Raw genomic sequence first — 18899 nt, 5'->3', positions numbered from 1 at the left:
TAGCATTCAAAAACAAATATATTGAAAATTTGAATTGCATGCCATGTGTTATTTTCTTGAAAGAAATGTAGAAACGTAGAAGTAAAATTTTACTGCGTCGGCTATATTTGTTTAAAAGATAGTACTTGTTTAGTTTTAAGTTTTAATGCAGATGTTAGAAACATCCGTAACCACTGATATCATGTTTGCACGTACCAAAGAAAGTAGAAATGAAGTCCAGTTTGTGTTATATGTTGTTAGGCTGCTTTAAACAAATCATAGAGTTAACAATCATGATAACATTGCCAAAGTTTTATGTGTGTCTAAGCTATTTTTAATCGACCAAAAACAAATGCATTTTCTTCATGCATCAGTTTTGTTTTTATTTTTTCTAAAAAAAAAAGAATTATATATTTTAAAAATATCAATTTTGCCAGCCTTTCTGGTGTTATTGCGATATATGTTCGCCAAAACTTATAGATATAATCAGTACTTTATTTTCATAAATCACACAAATGGTTTCAGAAGGCAGTGATTCCGATTCCTCAAAGACACTATCCACTACACAAGGTTCTATATATTACTGACTACAATCTACCATGATGTCGCAATAACAGTAGGAAATACAAATTATGTGATTAATTAAGAGAATAATACTATATGTATATACATGTACAGATACTAAATGTGTGACAAGATTGCAGATGACACAGTAAGTGGTTAACTATCGTCTTTATACGTATTTCTAGCAATAGTTTTCGTTTATTATTAAGGTTTTTTTTAACAAACTCTCAATTTCATTAATAACATGAATATCTTAATTAAACATAAGCTAAATACATTATGCATTGAATCCAAGGTTTTAACACTTTATGTCAATGTTATCTAGTTATTTTATTATATATTAACAGTTGCTTATTGATGTCAAACAAGTATTTGATGACACATGTAATATTCATTTTGATTCAATTTTTGTTTACCTAGGATTTTTTAACTGAAAGGTTTGCGCTTATGATATGTCAAAAGTAATACAAGTTTTATCGTTTTAACGACAAAACGTTGGTTGGTTGTTAGATGAAATATCCATCCTTTTGTTTGTTTAAAAGTGAATAGTTCTACTGAGATTAAGCAATCTTAATATTGTTTTCTATAATGTAAAAAATGCAATACTTTTAGGCTATGCCTATGGTGGACGGAGCTCAATGTCATACGAAACAGCGCCTCTGCACTTTTGCAATTGTCTACTTTCATGTCGACAAATTTCGTCACTTCCGTCAGAATATTTTTAGCCGTTCATAGTTTTGGTATAACATTCGTCGCTGATGCTCCGTCCATGTTACATTTAGAAGCATTCAAAAAACACTAATTTATTTTTTTAATTTCTAACCCTTAGGATTTTGAAATCCTCATATGAGCTTTAAAGTTATCAAGTCCCTTATTCGAACATTACAGAAGTTATATACTTGCAATATTTACATTAGAACTTGCATTATTTTGCTACGGGTATTGAGTTATATTATTGTGATATTTTACTTTAATGCTTACACATTATTGTGTCCTTATATCAAATGCGTTAAAATTAAAGTTTGTTTTTAAGCTTAATTATTAGCGTTATTTTATTTAATTTAGTAATTATAAGGACACCTTGACAGTCCTCAAGTTTGGGTCACATGTACTCATTTCGTTCAAGACTGTGTCAATCCAGCGTTTGTCATAAAATGTCATTATTGTTATCATTATTCACTAGATCAAGTCTATTAAAGATTATCTGATGCATTGTCAATTTTCCAGTCAACCTGTTGAACAAAATGAATAAATATCATTATTAAGAAGTATAAAATGAGAACCTGCATGCATTTTGATTTAGGGAAAAGCGCAATTAAACAGACCTCTACCAAAACTAAAACATTTGGCAAAATGTGCGACCAACCTGCTACAGACATGCTTTTTTAGCATGCAAATTTGTTTCCATGCACACTGTTTGCGACAACTTTGCGACAAAAGTTCTTGCAATATTCTGGTGAACTGCTTGTGGAAACCTTGCGGAAAACTTGTGGCGCACAACATTCTAGAACTGTTCTGGCATACAATGAAGTTCTGACGCTATTCTTGTACACATTTTACAACACATAGACTCATACATACACGTATTTGTAAATTACATTGATTATTGTCATAGTGTACATTTCATTGACCCTTACTTTATCTATCAAATGAAAGAATATAAATAAAAGTATTACAGGACGTCGGCTAATAAATTACTCAATCTTCATTGATAGCATAGATTAATATCTATTTCAGTATATACAGTTATCGATACACGTTTTATCACAAGGACTTGCATAATGCATCTAACAAAAATGAATTCATGTATACAGGGTGCTTTGATTCAAACGAGTTGATACGAAATAGTCTCATCTTCATCATTAACTTCTCCGACCATGCAGTAACAGAGTACTGGTATTAATATACTAAATATCAAGAGAAAGTACTATAAATACTGCCATCACTGTATACTTTCTGCACATGTGGCCCAACTCATTTCTTATACACACGATCTCCTACTTCAAGTCCATGAATAACACTTATTGGTTTAGTCTTGTACCCTGACTGTTTTGATGACCAGATTTCCACAAGTCTTTCGGTATTACGCCACAAATTCAAATATAAACCCTGTTTACTTCCCGTCATGAGAACTGCTGAGAACTGATAAACCCCACGTTGTTTAGCCGTTAACACACCGGCTCTGTTCTTGTATATGTTTCCTTTATTTATCCAATGTCGGTTAAATATTACAATTGCTTTTTGTCTTATATCCTGTGAAGATTCCCGATATGCAGAAAATGCCACATGCTTCTTCGAATTCGATCTCTCTGAAATGAAAATTGTGGCACTTATCATTTAAGAAAAAGTTAAAATGTTCTTTCGAAATATCGTTATTTCAAGATTACTTCAACTCTTTTTCAAAGTAAGAAGAATCGATCGAGTTTCCAGTAAAAATGTTTTTTTTGGTTTGTTATTGTTTAAAAAAACTCGATGTTTTATTTTTTTGTAGTATTAAAACAGTGCTTTTTAAATATTTCAAAATTGGACCATTCACAAAACAAATAAAAGTTCTTCAGACATAAATTTCAGGTTTGTGAGTGAGAAGTCCGGTTTTACCTATCCATAAATTCAGAATATAAAAACAGTATTAAATCTTCATAATTCTAACCCCAAACTATCTGAAATGTAGTTATTCCGACGCAGTTGGTATTGATTGTGCTTTGAAATCACGTGATACTAATGGTGCTTACCTATGGAGACCCAACCGACGATGGAGCTTACAACCTCGCATTTCATGACAAAAATGAAGACAGCCGTGAAATTGAAGCGTCCGTTGGGAGCTTTTATGTTCGGAATATTTTCAATGAAAAACAGTTTCTAACTTTATTCATTGGTTTTCTAGTTGAACTAATTAAACAATCAATTGAAATACGCAACAGAGCACAGTGATCATACAGTTCACCAAATAAAATCTAAAGGATTTGCTATTTTAATAACAGACTGCCAAAGCAAGAAAATGTGCCACTATCTTTTTTAAAGATGTCACTTGTTTCTTATGGCCATTAATATTTCATTCATTTGCCATTAATGCTTTTACTAGATAATATTGGTTTATTAATTGAAGAATTGAAGAAAATAATCATATTTTATTTCTTCAAGGTTTTATTTACACCCACTATCAGTTTCTTACTTGCCTTCCCTTACTTGTATTCTTTGAGACTATCATTCATTTAAATTGACACAATTAGCGGATTTAGCACGACAGCTGACATGAGTGTCAATTTAAATATTCCAGGTAAACAGGTGCTATAGATAACTATTTTCTTTCAAAATTGTTGTTTTGAAATATCAAGTCTTGTCAGACCCCGAATTATATCACACTTGGTTCATCATATCTAACAAAGTTGTCAGTATTACAATTTTCAAAACACCAACAATAAAAAAAAACCACCGAGGCTTCATTCCCTGTATTGCACATGGCGAAAAATTTGGCTTCCTGTTGCGATAAGTTTTGTTTTAAATACTCCTTCTATACAATTGATATTTTTATTTAGCTCTTTCTGAATATTTGATCCTAATCCTGATGATGAGAGGTTATCCTTCTTATACGTGTACAGCATATCGAAATTTGCAAATGTCAAAAATGAACAGGATAAAGCAGATATTTTTGATACGCCTTTAATCAGCTCTAATTTGTCGAAGCAATGATATCCATGTTTGTTTACGATATATATATATGGAATTTAAACTGTTGAAAAACGTCATCGCTGAGGTATAGAAGGTGAACAACCACTCATAATGCACGAAAAAGACGTATGATAATAAGTGCGGAATTATATATATATATCTAAACGCAGCATTCAACGTTCATTAATGATTTTGACACAGCAGCGCAGCCAAGTTGTTCGGCCCTGTAAGGTCAGTTGTCAGAGACCCTAAAGGGTATTCAAGAATGTAAAAACCCACAGTAGTAGTTAATTTAAAGAAAACTAAATGTTTCACTACAGCACCCGTACTGCGCTTTGTTTATTTTTACAGTGAAAATAAAGTCTAATTAACCTTTAATTATGCACCACGATGGTTGCCGAATTTCACCTGGACAATTTTTTTTTATCTCTTTGATTCCCTGCGACTAGCGAAATTGACCGCGAAGATAGAAAAAAATGCGTTTGACGATGTACATCCGAATGAGTTCAGAAAGAAGTTTTTGCATATATTTTGCATCACTGCCGTGGAAATATTTGTTTTCATGATCGAATATTTATCGCATTTTTCTTGTAAAATACATCAGGATCATTTTTAATCTTAAACAATACGATTAATTGAAAACCACAATAAAATTTTTGCTGACAGTAAATTATATTTTGAAGATTCATATTACTTTAAGAAACATGATCAAGCGAAGATTTCCAATACATGTAAATATACAAAATCAAAATTATACTTTCAGCACACCAAAATGACAAATTATTTGCTGTAATTTATGTTAGAAAAACTGTAACAAATGACTTCGTTCGCGCATTTACTGTGAATTATATGAGGACACATAGTATCGAAAACGAGTCAGCGGTTACATTTATTATTTTGATGTCAAAATCTTCTCTTGTTCATAGTCTTTTTGTTTTTTCTCTAAGAGTATCAATGTGGCATCAACCATTTGGTTTATATTTTCCATTGTTCGTTCGGTCGAAATCTGGTCTTGTCTCAGTATGAGTTTCATCGTCGTTTTATTTAGTTTTCTTCAGATTTGGTTATTTTCTGGGATATGCTTAGACTTAATACATCCACTTGTCCTAATACTAACGACGTGATAGTGTCCATCTGATCACGTGATTCGGATATTAACTGTGAAAGGTAGTTTTTGAATGTCTCTTTTTTCTTCTTTCAGAGGGTTTTGTGCTAATTTAAGAAACCTTTGTATTTTTAATCACGTCTTCTGTCTTGGCAATACCCATATTTAGGTCTTTTTCCCATTTACTGATTGAATGTTCATGCAATTCCATTTTGTGTTCTAGCCCGCATGAGTTTTGCGAGGACGTTTGCCTCAAAATAATATTTCCAACATTCTTACAATGTTCCAATGCTATAACAAAATGAGACATAAAATAGACAATGAAGAAATATTACACGAATTGATCCAATTGTTTCATATGATATCAATTATTGATAATTCAAATATAACTGCCATTGGATATACTATAACAATAAATGGCACTACAGCTTAACATATACGCATGACACCTAGGCGTTTCAAATGAGATATGCAAATATTGTAATTAGCAAAGAGTTGGCGAAGACTCAAACTCCCATACGAAAACAAAAAATGAAATGTGACATTAATGTTTGTAAATTTCTTTTCTTTGAATGATACACTTGATCATGAATACTAATTATTGTCTTTTGTATAAAATATTTAAAGAAAACCCATTCTTTTCTAACATAAATAAGGCTTCTCACGACTTTTGCAAGGTTCCACTTTGATGTAGATAAATACTTAAACTATATAAAACTCGAATTTGAAAATGCACAGTTTAAATAAATTCACTTTGAGATATCAAAGAGATACAAACGGAAAACTTCAAAAACCTCAATGATATTGAATTAATCAATTACAAATATACATGTATATGCATTCAATAAAAAATCAACAAAACGTCTTAAATTACCCTTATCATTCTTGCTTGAACAGCGTACCGGCACGTTTACTTGATAAATATTTCAAGAGCTAAGTTTGGTATGAACTTTTACTGTAGTTAAACGTTATTGTGTCGATCCGTTCCAAAAACAAATGTGTCCTAAAAATCTCAGAAACCATTTATGAGAAAGATTTAATATTTATGTATACATTGATGGGTTTTGACGTTTGTAAGCTTTGTTGTCTATCTGTGATATGTATAATATGAGTGTAAAACATCAATAGCAAACGATTTTTATTATTAACAACATGACATGATAACAATAATTAAACTAATGATAATAAAAGTGATATTAATTGCAAGACTAGTTGGCTGTTCTATCGACATTTCTCAACATCCATACTTTACTTTGTTTCTTTATGCTCTTTGTTGTGTATGTCTGTTTTCCATGTCTGGTCTTTGCTAATACAGGCAAACCTTTGAAGTCGGATGTTTCTGACTACGTTCGACTATCGTTTGACAATTGAACATGAACTCTTTACTTTTAGCTATCATTGCACACTGTATGGTGTACATAAATCTTTTGTCTCTTAATATTTGATTTTTATAAGAAGATGTTTTCTTTATAGTAACTGATTACAAAAGCAGAAAAATGATATCAAAGAGTGTACTACATCAGATAGAAGTTCTGACTTTCATTTGCTTTTGTTACTTTGTATGTGTGATTTTAGTTACTCTTTGTTCTTTGTTGTGAATGTCTGTTTTCCATGTCCGGTCTTTGTCCCTGGATAACATAGTTTTGATTACCGCTATAACCTTGGTTCCTTTGATTACTCTTTCATATGATTTATCTGAATCTAAATTTGCTTCTAGTATATGATATGACAAGTGTGTTTTTTAATTTCCAATTTATGTATGTACTTTATATTGCTGACAAAATTAAGAAATCTAAATGTCATGTCTGGTTACTAATATTCGCTACTTTTTCCGTCAATAATGGTTTAATTGGATCAAATGATTTTTGTGACATTTGCAGTTACATGACTTCACTATGGAATTTATTATTTGATATATTTTTATTAATAATCAAATTTATTGCGAGGACATTCATGTGTTTTTACATTTGTATTTATACAAATAAATTAGACAATTAAGTATAGTAGATATAACGATCAGGAAACATATATATATATACACACGGTTTCTGATAAATTGAATTTTATGGGAAGTTCCTATGACTTGATGTAGTAAGTTTGTACTTGGATTTATTCAACAGTTATTAACGTTACAATTCCATGTTGTATGATTAATTTCTACGTCAATACTGTTCAAGTAACATACGTATACCAACTTTTATTAACCAATATTTACGTATTGTTTTGTGGTTCGTTGATTCTTCCTTTAAACACTACAGATGCATTACAACGTTCATTTATGTTTATGAACAATACATTACTTCCGCACACGCCGACGTTATTACAAACGTCCACATTTATATTACCAATACAGTGATGCGTTGTGTTATCTCAAGCAACGTTCTCGACATTTATAAACTATTTAATAAAAGATATCACCCCTAACTTATAAGTGGTAACATTATTCAAACAAAACAACTTGCTAACAAGAAATCTAATATGTACGATTTGTCAATGTTTTGCATACATTAAAAAGAAATATAGCACATTATGTACGTGTCCAGTAAATCAAATCAGAGAACATAGCTAATATACTTTCAGTTTTTTGTTTTGTTTTGTTTTGTTTTTTTGTTTTGTTTTTGTTGATGTTAACACTTGTTGCTTTCACCATTTTCTTGAATAAATTGTTTCTTGCATTTATGGAATGTGTTAATAATGTATGTATCTCTGAAATAATTTTGAATGTATCTTTCCGATATGAATCATTACTAGAACTACTGTTTTTTTTTCTTTTCTTTTTTTTCTTTTTCATTTCCTTTGCAGTATTAAAACGTAGATATATCTAATACAAATTACGTACTAATGCAACACCTATTTTTGTTTAATTATTTACATCCATTTATCAATGATAAACTACAAACATAGTTTATATATTGATAACATATATCCATTTCATATCTTCATTCTGAGAAGACACTTTTAACATGGATTTATAACATGCACACAATAGATAAAACTATTTTTAGCATGAAAAGCAATGATGTTGGACAACTATTTTGATATTCAATTTCAGTAAGTGGCTATCCATTGTTCACAAAAGGTAAAATGCAACAAATTTAATTGTGATATAAACGGTATTAATGAAAGAGTAATCAAGGTAACCAAGGTTATAGCGGTAATTAAAAGAATGTAACCCAGGGACAAAGACCAGAAATGGAAAACAGACATTCACAACAAAGAACAAAGAGTAACTAAAATCATACATACAAAGTAACAAAAGCAAATGAAAATCAGAACTTCTGTTTGATGTATAACGCTTCCTACACTCTTTGATGTCATTTTTCTGCCTTTGTAATCAGTTATTATAAAGAAAACATCTTCTTATAGAAATCAAATATTAAGAGACAAAGGATTTGTGTACACCATACAGTGTGCAATGGTAGCTAAAAGTAAAGAGTTCATGTTCAATTGTCAAATTTGTTTCACCACAAATGATAGTCAACGAATAGTGTTTGAAATTCAATCCTACAGTACCACATTCTTTGATTAGTAGAGTGTATAGGACACGAAAAAAAATCATAAGAATAGGGCATGCCTCTTTGTTTCCTTTGTTATACGGAAGCGATAATTACAACTCTAAAACAGTCGTTCATCGTATTAAAATACTAAAACACTTATCAATAAATGTTGGTAATTGGGCTATTTATATCATAGTATTTATCGGGATCGTTACAGTTAATATCCTGTCTAGAGTACTTCAGCGATCCTGACAGTCAAGTGGCCTGTCGTTTACAGAATTATGTTAACCTGACTCTATATAGTCAGTATTGATATTGAAAGCGATCCTAAGTCTGACCGTGTTTATAATTTAGAGCTAGAATACCTCGGACAGCAAGGTTGACAAATTGTAACAGTAATGTGGTAAGTTATTTTCATATGTATGTTCATGCCTAAAGCTGCAGTATGTAGACACAAATGCAGTTGTTTATGCCTAAGTCAGTTGTTTATGCCTAAGTATGCAATTGCTTCAAATACATATTTTAGACTAATTAATATATAAACAAAAAATACTCAGGCCACAACAAATCAAATATTGATAGAATGTACATTATGTAACAAGTTAAAATATTTAAAAAACAAAGACAACACAAACGGAATACGTTAAAGTATATAATATCAACCATACACACAGGTGAGGAAAAGTAGTATCTACATTTATATTTTCAAGAATATTTTACTTACATGTTTTATAAAACATATACGCATAAAAAGTAATCACAAACACAATATTGTCAACCTAATTTAATTTGTTTTTGCACCTTTAAATTCTTTAAATCGAAAATAAGATTATGATCGCCTCCTGGTAAAGCATTCGTCTCGAGTGTGGAATCTTTAAGTTCGATCACCGGCTGGGTAACATCATGGGATTTAAGCTTGGTAATCACTGACTTTTCACCAAGTATGCGGTAGTTAGAGGATAGAAAGAAATGCCAACCAGCGAATTTTACATAGAAGACTCATAGATGGGATATGATGTACTTTAAACCTTTGACATCACAGTTGTAACATCTAACACACTTATGGGTTGAATTTACAAAGTGTCTGTATTTTTTTCTTTCAAGTGTCATCAATTTTTCATTTATTTGATTAAAATGGAGTGCTAATTGACTCCTTTATACATTAAGGCTCACTAATGTTATGTCGGTGCTGGCCATTTATGTCAACGTGCAGTAAAAATATCTCGTATTGCATCTTCGTAATGTAGTCGCCTATTCGAATCATAATTGACAGAGAATTTAGTTTATCATTTTTAACTACAGATTATACCTTTATACTGGCGATATTTTTGATATTATAACTGACATAAATGGTCATTCCATGGCTAAACAAGTAATAAACTGAGTTCTCCATAATTTTTTTCCGGTATTGGCGATGTGCATTGGAAGCTCAAAAATTATTTACTTATTAGGATACTCACGCCGTGTTAAACCATGGTGAAAACGGAGGCATAAAATGAATTTCGAGATATGTTCTAAGGAGTGAAAACCAATGTTTTTGTCTACACTCATTTGTGAGTAGAATATCAGTGCAATACTCTGTATCATTCGATCTCCTCATTCCCTGGTTCATTCTGAGTGCCGTTTATAGTTAGAGACAGTGCATGTTAAAGAAGCGGATGTGAATGACATTTCCAATTTCAGACTGTGTGAAAGTGCTCTAACCGTTATCTGATCCTTTTCACAGCTATATAGTTCATGTGTTAGGATATAACCTCTTCAAGATTTCTCGATAAATATGATATTTTCTTTAATGAACATTGAAACTTGTACAATCTAACACGTTGCTAAACTCCCAAAACATACGATCTTAGATACAGCCAATATCATTAAACAAGATCTGTCCCACATTGTTATCCTTCGATGAGCATGATTGACACGATCATAATATTAAAATAGTTCAATGACCAACGTAATAGCAAAGTGAATTTCAAAATCTCCGTACCTACGAATTCATTCCCCTTTAAAGTCAAATAAAATCCGTTTTACCAGCATAGGATCGATATCACATGCGACGCTAAAAGTTCAGTTTTCTTCGCAATTATGTTGATATTATTACATATTTGATGAAATTGAGTGCTCGTTATTCAGTTGTATGTTTCTACTAAAACTACCTGTTGTACAATCATACATCTCATAAAAGAACAGGTTTTAGGGGTCGTTTGGAATTTTTTTATTTTAAATTTTCGCAATATTTCTCTAGTAATATCGTTATAACTACACGGCATTAATGGAGATAATTTGCATGTATCGGGAACAAATACTCGTACACATTTCCCAGGCAAAACAACCCTATCTACTGTAACAACAGATTGAAGACGTTTGACAATATATTGCTCATATTTCTAAAACTAAAAAATATATAAAAAGCTAATTCCCTCAATCCAAAAGTCAACATAAAGCATTTATCTTGGCATTTTCTTTAAAACGGGCGTTGTATTGGTGCTAGCTAGCGCTTGGCTTTTCACGAAAAAAAAACCTTCTTCATCGCTTCATTCTTGTCGTGTGAGTGTAAATTAGACTGGGGATAAATTCGTTCCATATGTTTATATTTGTCCATATTGAGATTTTGTACAGCCTTAGAACACTGTTCTTTGGTACTTCATGTGTAAAAAAATCTGTCTACCAAGGGATATGAAAGTAAGTCATTAGTCATGGTATAGTTTCGAAAATACAAGTAAATTTCGTATAGTAATGCATCAACCAAGGGCATTAACACGTTCCCTTTCAAATACATTTTTTTTTACCATAACGGATGTACCAATAATTTTCCTATTTCATCATTTGTTCACCGACAGCTTCTTTTATTGCCTCACAGATATTTCCTATACGACTTTACGATACTATCCGATTTCCGAGACTCTTACTACAATTTTTCAATACAGTCGTGTAGAATTACCATGAAAGAGCACTTAACAAAACAATTCATAAAAATGATCTTGTACTTAGAGAAACTGCTAATCTTTAATAGTGTTGTATGTTTCAGATCACGTTGAAGACATGAAGGAAACCACACTTAACAAGTCCTATTTCTATGATGAAGAACCAGGATGGGGCAATCGGTCTTATTTCACATTTTTTTCCGAGTTCAATCGTCCATGGATTGGATTACCATATATAGAAGCTATAACCTATATGATTTTATTCATTATATCCATGATCGTTAACATATGGATATTTTATCAGATAGTGAACACCAAAAGCATTCGAACAGTAACAAACTACTTCATATGTAACTTAGCATCGGCTGATATATTCTTCACCTTAACAGGTCCTTTTATAGCCGTTCAGAGAATACTCGGTACGTGGGTTCTTGGAGAATTCTTTTGTCACGTGATGGTGTTCAGCCTGTTCGTGTCCGGTTTCGTCATTATTTGGACGATGACCATGATTAGTATTGATCGTTACATTTGCATCAACAGACCATCAACGAGAAAAATAACACCAACGATGGCAGTAGTTGCTATAATTTTTATCTGGATTTTAGCCCTTGCTTCCTCCTCTCCAATAGCCTTATACTTTGTCATCAGAAAATTCCCGTATGGATTATCAACGGTTCATGTGTGTACATTGGTTTGGCCAGTTTCCACAGTCAGAGTTTCAACAATTTTTACGGCTATTCTCTGTATTTGTGGTTTTATTATTCCTCTTGCAATTTTAGGAGTTAACTACTTCCTAATCATCAAACGATTTGTGAAATCAAAAAGGGCGATCGCTAGCATACAAACTAATAGTGGTAATACAAAAAAGCGTCAAAAGGAGTTAAGAGATTTCAAAGTCATACAAACGCTAGTTCTAATAGTCATTCTGTTCATAATCATGTGGTTGCCACTGTTTATAGTTTTTGTTTATATACAACTCGACGGTATGGACGACAAAATGAAAATATCGTCCCAGATGTTTATCGGAACTTTAGCAGTAGCTTTGTGCAATGGCTTGGTAAACCCATTTGTTTATGGCATTCGCAATTACCGTATGAAGAAGGCCGCCCTTAAATGTTTACTTTGTAGAAAATCTCACAGACGTGTAAAACCAGTGGAGCCAGACCAAAGCCAAAGCGTATATGCCCTTAGTTATAGCCAAAACTCTAGCTCTTTCTATTAAAGAAAATATATAACACAACATATATGATATTAACTGAAACCATTACAAGGATGACAATTCTTTTTCTTAAATTACAATAAAACAAATACTTCAGTCCTATCAATTTTTATACACATACTCATCATTTTTTCCGTAGAAACACAAAGTAAGAGAAATATACAATTTAGATCTGCAATTAATATATTTATCATATTAATTTTATTTATTATAAAATGTTGGCAAACACTGAATTAAGTTTTCTAAGGTATACAATGGAATAGCAATTAAATATGTTTAAAATATTTATATCAAACTGAAATAAAAATCTTTTTTTGTGGACATTCCTTTTAAAAAATCGATTGATTATGTAACTGTTAGAAATAAAATCAAATTAAAGTGAATTTTGTAGTTTTTTTTCACATTCTGTGACTGCAACATTTTGTAATAGATGATTTTGCCTGTTTAGAATTCAAGTCGGCTTTCAAGAGATGCTTGAAATTTGTTTTAATTGAGATAAAGCTATTACCCAGACTATTTATATCTGACCATGATAGTTTTGCCTGAGATTAAGTACTCTAATGGCTTCCAGTATAAAATAATGTGTCTTCCGGTGAAAGAAATGAGCTCAAAGTTCTATTTTTCCAATAAATTTTGGTTGTACATATTTTATTAAAATCAGCTCCCAATTATGTCATTTTGATTAAGAATATACCACATTCCTATATTTTTGACATTATCTGTAATGAAAGGGAGGGGTTATTTTACAGAACTGTTTTAAATAGAGGACCTAGCAGCACTGGATGTTTAGCTACATTTCATATATTACATGAACATTAATACCTCTTTCTATATGAAAGTGTGAATAACTGTGATAGATCTACATAGCCACAATGAAAACAAACGTTATAAAGTAACTGAATCTATTCCATACGTATAAATGACCAATTCTTAAGTCGTATTTAAAACTGCTCAACATATGCATCTAGGACACTGCCAATAAATACATTTTTGCTTTTAAATAAACAATAACAGCTTCGTAAAAGGCAACCCATGCTAATACAATGCTGGGGGAAATTATTAACTTAAACTGCATTCTTTGAACTAGACAAACGTTCATTTTGTTTGTATAGAATACAAACCGCCCCCAAGGTCATGAAGGTGTCCTATACTCTAGTGCAGGTCGATACAGGTTTGATATTTGGCCGAGTCATACCAGACTTGTGAAAATACTCACAGTCACTCCGATAAACCCACAGAATATAGGACATCAAGTGACAACTGGTTGGATCCGTGTTTCAATGGGTTATGACACGCCTATCTACAGGTTGCTCCTTCTTCAAGCTAAAACGAGAAGGGATATGGTGAATATGTCAAGGAGACAACAATCCCGGCGGGATGAAAAATGTGACCTCATTGGTCTTCAATGAACGACAAGAAAACCCTCACACAACATGGCTGGCTTTAGCTGGCCCCAAAACATCATACACAGGTACAGCGAAATAGTTACCGTGATAGACCCCGGCTACATCAAAGAAATCGGAAAGTTAAAAACATACAGAGGCTTGAAATTCCTGACTTGGGACAGGCGAAAAATGTCTGGTGGGTATAGAATTCTGGGCAAGTGTGTCGGGCTGGTTCAAAACAGGGTTGTATATGGTATAATGAAATTTATGAACTATCTGTCATGAGATGTATAACAACTACCAATCAGCATATATATAAAAAAAATAATAGTCTAGTTATTCAAAATGTTATTTGCAGGGATTGGTATATGTCTTAGCAACTGTAGGTTTCTCTTGATTCCCTCAAAACTAAAGACAAAAATATTTAAAAAAAAAAAAAACAAGAAATAAACCAATTACTTTTACAAATTAAATAAAAAATGAAGATGAATTAGAATTTAGACATTTTTAGCAGAGTACATGTGTTAAGTAATTCAGACCCTGTAGGCTATGGTATCAGCGTCCACAATATGTATTTATGCATATGCTTAATAATCATGCAACATGCGATAAAAAAAAAAACAACAACAAAAACAACAACAACAAAAAAAAAAGAAGATTAGCCTTTTTAGGGCGTATCACATACTACAAAATGTGCATGATTCTTAGAAATATTGCTTCTCAAAAAGCCAAAATGCTATCTTCTGTTATAGCGACATAACTAAGGTGTGCGATCTTAGGTGATGTCGACCACTGATAACCAATTATCATCTTACACATAAATGTTCTGACAGATAAAAATAGGAAAAAAACTCGTTATCGTATTTAATATAGCTTAACAGTTTATATAAGATATAAGATATATTCCTTATCACTGAAACTACATTTAACTTCTCATTAATACATTACTTTCAAATAATATATGTCTATAGTGTCTTTCAGTCACATATTCTTAAAGTGTAGATTATAGTTGCTTAAATGAAACATGAAATTCATATTATACATCAAAATGAAGATGAACGTATTTGTTTGTTCATTGACTCTTCTATGTTTTTGTGGAATCATATATGCCTCCCATGATAACAATTCTAAATCGGAGTGTTCGAAGTTTGATTTTGAGGAAAAGGTTTTAGAAAAGCTTGTTAGAATAGAACATAAAATTGAAATTCAAGAAAAATCGATCGATAAATGGAAAACAGATTTAGCAGATGGACTTGCCACAATCGAGAACATGGAACGGGGTATGTGTTTAATATTTACAGGTATAACAGGTATATGCCAACTATTTTATTTTTAATCATATCCCCTCGTTTAAGTTTCCATACAAATATGTACATGCTGAAACATATTGCAATATGATAGTATCGATTATTTAAAATATTATTTGCAGGGATTGGTATATGTATAGCATTGTAGTACGGGACAGTTCATTTAAATGTACTGATTCATCCTCTATCCTACATGAACTGTCTCGTACTACTATACATCGTGTACTAAGTTACAGCCCTAGATTAATCCTACGAGGAGGAATGACCCGGTCAGCGAAAGCTATATTTTTATAGCCTAGCTGGCCGAGTGGTCTAGGGCGCTGGACTTAGTGCAGGCGGTGTTGCCATAGATGTCACAGCGGTACGAGTTCGAGTCCCGCGGAGAGAACGACCAAAAATCTGCATCGCAAATTTGACAGTTCTAACATCGTTGGGAATTTTTCAGATCTTTCTATACGTTTACATATCTTCCCCGTATCAATTTGATCCGATGGAGCAGTGTAGCTAATAGAGTCGTCACATTCTAAGATGTTTATATATATATATATATATATATATATTAATGTTTTACTTTGGGTGTCTATAGTTAGCGTAACAATTTTGAAGTAACATATAATCACAAATGGGTAAACAAAACAAGTACTATCTTAAAAAAAAAAAGATAGCCGACGCAGTAAAATTTTGTGCTTTTTAAGTTTCTACATTTCTTTCAAGAAAATAACACACGATTTCAAATTTTCAATTGTTTTATCTAAAACAATTTCAGAATTTCGATATATTTTTTTTCGAACGCCACTTTGTCCGCAGTATTTGGCCAATCCGGAAACATAATTGCAATCAGGTAGTTTGCGTTTCTATAGAAGAGCGTCCTTAAGGTCAAAGTTTGAAAAGCGAAACTATGCCGACTGCATCGAAAAAAAGATATATTGATCATCGCAAATAATTGACTCTTTTAAAACAATATTCCTTCTTGAAAAGTGGACGTCGCCACCGAGATGCATGTCATCACAAAAACTCAGAATGAATTATAAGCTAAACATTATAAGCAAACAGCCGTTGTTGAAAAAAAAACCAAGAAAGGACCGTACCCCATTAATTTTATTTTATAAATATGTCATTTGTAAAAACACATTTGATAATTTCAACATAATTAATTTATTGGTGATTGCTGAGATAGCTAAGGCTTAGAAATTCAAATTGCTTTGCGATCTAATTTCAAGTTATTTATTTTTTTTCAATTTCAGAATTGGAAAGTTTGAAACAAAAGGGCTCAATAGCATTTTCAGCATATATGACTTATTCACAAGATTTAACTAACGGGGTCAACGTTAAATTCAATGATGTTTTGACCAATGAAGGAAACGCATACAATCCGAGTACTGGCGTATTTACGGCACCACAAAAAGGACTTTACATATTTTATGCGCTTTTAATGTCTATGAATAATAAAGAACTATTTCTGCATATGTGGCGCAACAACAATATCCTAACAGGAAGTTACTCATCAGCCCGAACAGGGCATAAGACTAAGCCTATTATTGTTATTACAAAGCTTGAGCATGGAGATCGTGTATATGTTAAGTGTTCCGATTTTAGAACGCAAAGTATCTACAGCGATGCAAATCGATACAGCACGTTTTCTGGATATTTTCTGTCTTAGACATGTGAGTTAAAATGATACATTTATTACGACAAGATGCATTTAAATATATAAACGTACGTCCCTTTGTGAAGAACAGATCAAACATTGAGATGCTATCGACAAATAAATAAAGTTTATTAAAACATATTGAATTTTGCCAATGGTTAACTCCAGATATCTGGATATTTTTAGAGACAACCAGAGGGTCTCGCCTGTAATATTGACGAGGATCTAGTCGAATGTGGAGTTAACAAAAACGATTTAAAAATAATAGTAATAATAAAATTTTGAAAGAAAATCATCAAACAAGCACCAACAGGTACCAAAAATCAAAACAAGAAGCAAAAAAACAAAAAGAAAAAACACAAAACAGGAAACAGAAACGAAATAAAAGCAAAAAACAAAACAAAAAACTAACAAATAGAAACGAATGGTAAAGGGAGTTTCAAGGATGCAAGCTTTAAAATCCATCTTCATTTTTATTATAATACAATCATGGTAATTTAATTAAAATGTAACAGTTTGTATACCGCACTACGATGAAAAGAATTAAAATCACAAAAAATCCAAGAAAGCAGCGTTGCTCATTTACTTCTGTGACTATGTATGTATTATTCTAGTTACTTAATGTCATTGTCTGTTTTCCATGTCTGGTCTTTGTCCTTGGATTACATTCTTTTCATTTCCGACAGAATCTTGGTTCCCTTGATTACTCTTTAAAACGAAACCACGTATTTAATCATCTAATTATTAATTGTATTATTAAAACAAAGTGATACATCAGCAACCATATACATTGTAATACTGTTATACTATATCAATTTTTTAAGATGTGGTTTTGTGTGTGTGTGTGTGTGTGTGTCCTTCCTTAAAAACGCTATTACTTACAAATAAAGGATTTTGTACAGATATCAACAACCAAAACAGACACACACACACACACACACAAAAAACACAAAAAACAATCAAGTAAACAAACAAACAAAAAAAAACAATCCAAACTAACGAAAAAAATTCGGAATGGGAAATGTCATCTTCTTTCATAATACAGAGGAACAATACATGCCAAATTAAATCAATTGCGCTCTATAAAGTATGATATTAAAACAAATTTATAGACATAGCCATCGCTGTTCTGTCGTTAAGGAATGATTAGGCAGGTTCATTTAAGGAGGTAGGTACATAAGATTGATGTAAAGTGGTGAAACAAACGTTTCAATGATATGATTTGTAACAGTTGTGTCCCTTACCCGAGATCTACCTCCTTAATGTTGTAATACTTACAACAAATAAACATTCAACCTTTGAACTAATAAAATTGACTTAGTCTAAACTGCTCTATGACGTATGAAGTAAATATTCACATTTTTGTAATGACATGAATGCCGTTTTAACTGACAAATATAAACAACAAACAAAACAGCAAATGACAAAACAAAATAAAAGCAATAACAAAAAGAAAAGGCAAGATTCACTTTTATAGATACACATTCAAATGAAATGACCAGAATGACCCTAACTCAATCTATAGCAACTGAGTTATAAATTAACGCAAACAATTATGTGGCAGAAGTTCAGAAAAATAAGAAAATGTTCAAATGTGCAATGGAG

At 31.8% G+C, this 18899-nt stretch overlaps 2 protein-coding genes and 1 pseudogene across 4 annotated transcripts; 2 read left to right on the top strand and 1 right to left on the bottom strand.

Annotated features, from left to right (window-relative positions):
* The first annotated feature begins 671 nt into the window (after nucleotides 1–671).
* LOC148621509 (free fatty acid receptor 4-like) lies at nucleotides 672–13056 on the top strand. 3 transcript variants are annotated; one of them, XM_088575984.1, is made up of 3 exons: nucleotides 8228–8368; nucleotides 9032–9217; nucleotides 11840–13056. In XM_088575984.1, exon 3 carries the CDS (start codon nucleotides 11854–11856, stop codon nucleotides 12955–12957), a length of 1104 nt encoding a protein of 367 aa, XP_088432110.1. In that variant the 5' UTR covers nucleotides 8228–8368; nucleotides 9032–9217; nucleotides 11840–11853; the 3' UTR covers nucleotides 12958–13056. The 3 variants fall into 3 exon arrangements, with proteins under 3 accessions (XP_088432112.1, XP_088432110.1, XP_088432111.1); XM_088575985.1 differs by having other exon boundaries at nucleotides 8251–8396; XM_088575986.1 differs by lacking the exons at nucleotides 8228–8368; nucleotides 9032–9217 and adding an exon at nucleotides 672–691.
* Nucleotides 2496–6716, bottom strand: LOC148621510 (uncharacterized; annotated as a pseudogene).
* Nucleotides 13057–15275: 2219 nt separating the features above from the next.
* Nucleotides 15276–17435, top strand: LOC148621508 (collagen alpha-2(VIII) chain-like). The gene is made up of 2 exons (XM_088573999.1): nucleotides 15276–15619; nucleotides 16891–17435. Exons 1-2 carry the CDS (start codon nucleotides 15364–15366, stop codon nucleotides 17304–17306), a joined length of 672 nt encoding a protein of 223 aa, XP_088430125.1. The 5' UTR covers nucleotides 15276–15363; the 3' UTR covers nucleotides 17307–17435.
* Nucleotides 17436–18899: the final 1464 nt, after the last annotated feature.

Source organism: Perna viridis, chromosome 3, assembly GCF_037379345.1.
Source record: "Perna viridis isolate PV_CMFRI_1.1 ecotype Kerala chromosome 3, ASM3737934v1, whole genome shotgun sequence".
In the NCBI taxonomy this organism is placed as follows: Eukaryota; Metazoa; Mollusca; class Bivalvia; order Mytilida; family Mytilidae; genus Perna; species Perna viridis.
This window is presented reverse-complemented; position numbering and strand designations above follow the sequence as displayed.

What these genes read in the sequence shown, in the direction of transcription:
- LOC148621508 (XM_088573999.1), top strand. Translation starts at nt 15,364, where the DNA reads ATGAAATTCATATTATACATCAAAATGAAGATGAACGTATTTGTTTGT. An exon ending in AATCGAGAACATGGAACGGG is followed by an intron (nt 15,620 to 16,890) that starts GTATGTGTTTAA and finishes TTTCAATTTCAG; the next exon opens with AATTGGAAAGTTTGAAACAA.
- LOC148621509 (XM_088575986.1), top strand. Translation starts at nt 11,854, where the DNA reads ATGAAGGAAACCACACTTAACAAGTCCTATTTCTATGATGAAGAACCA.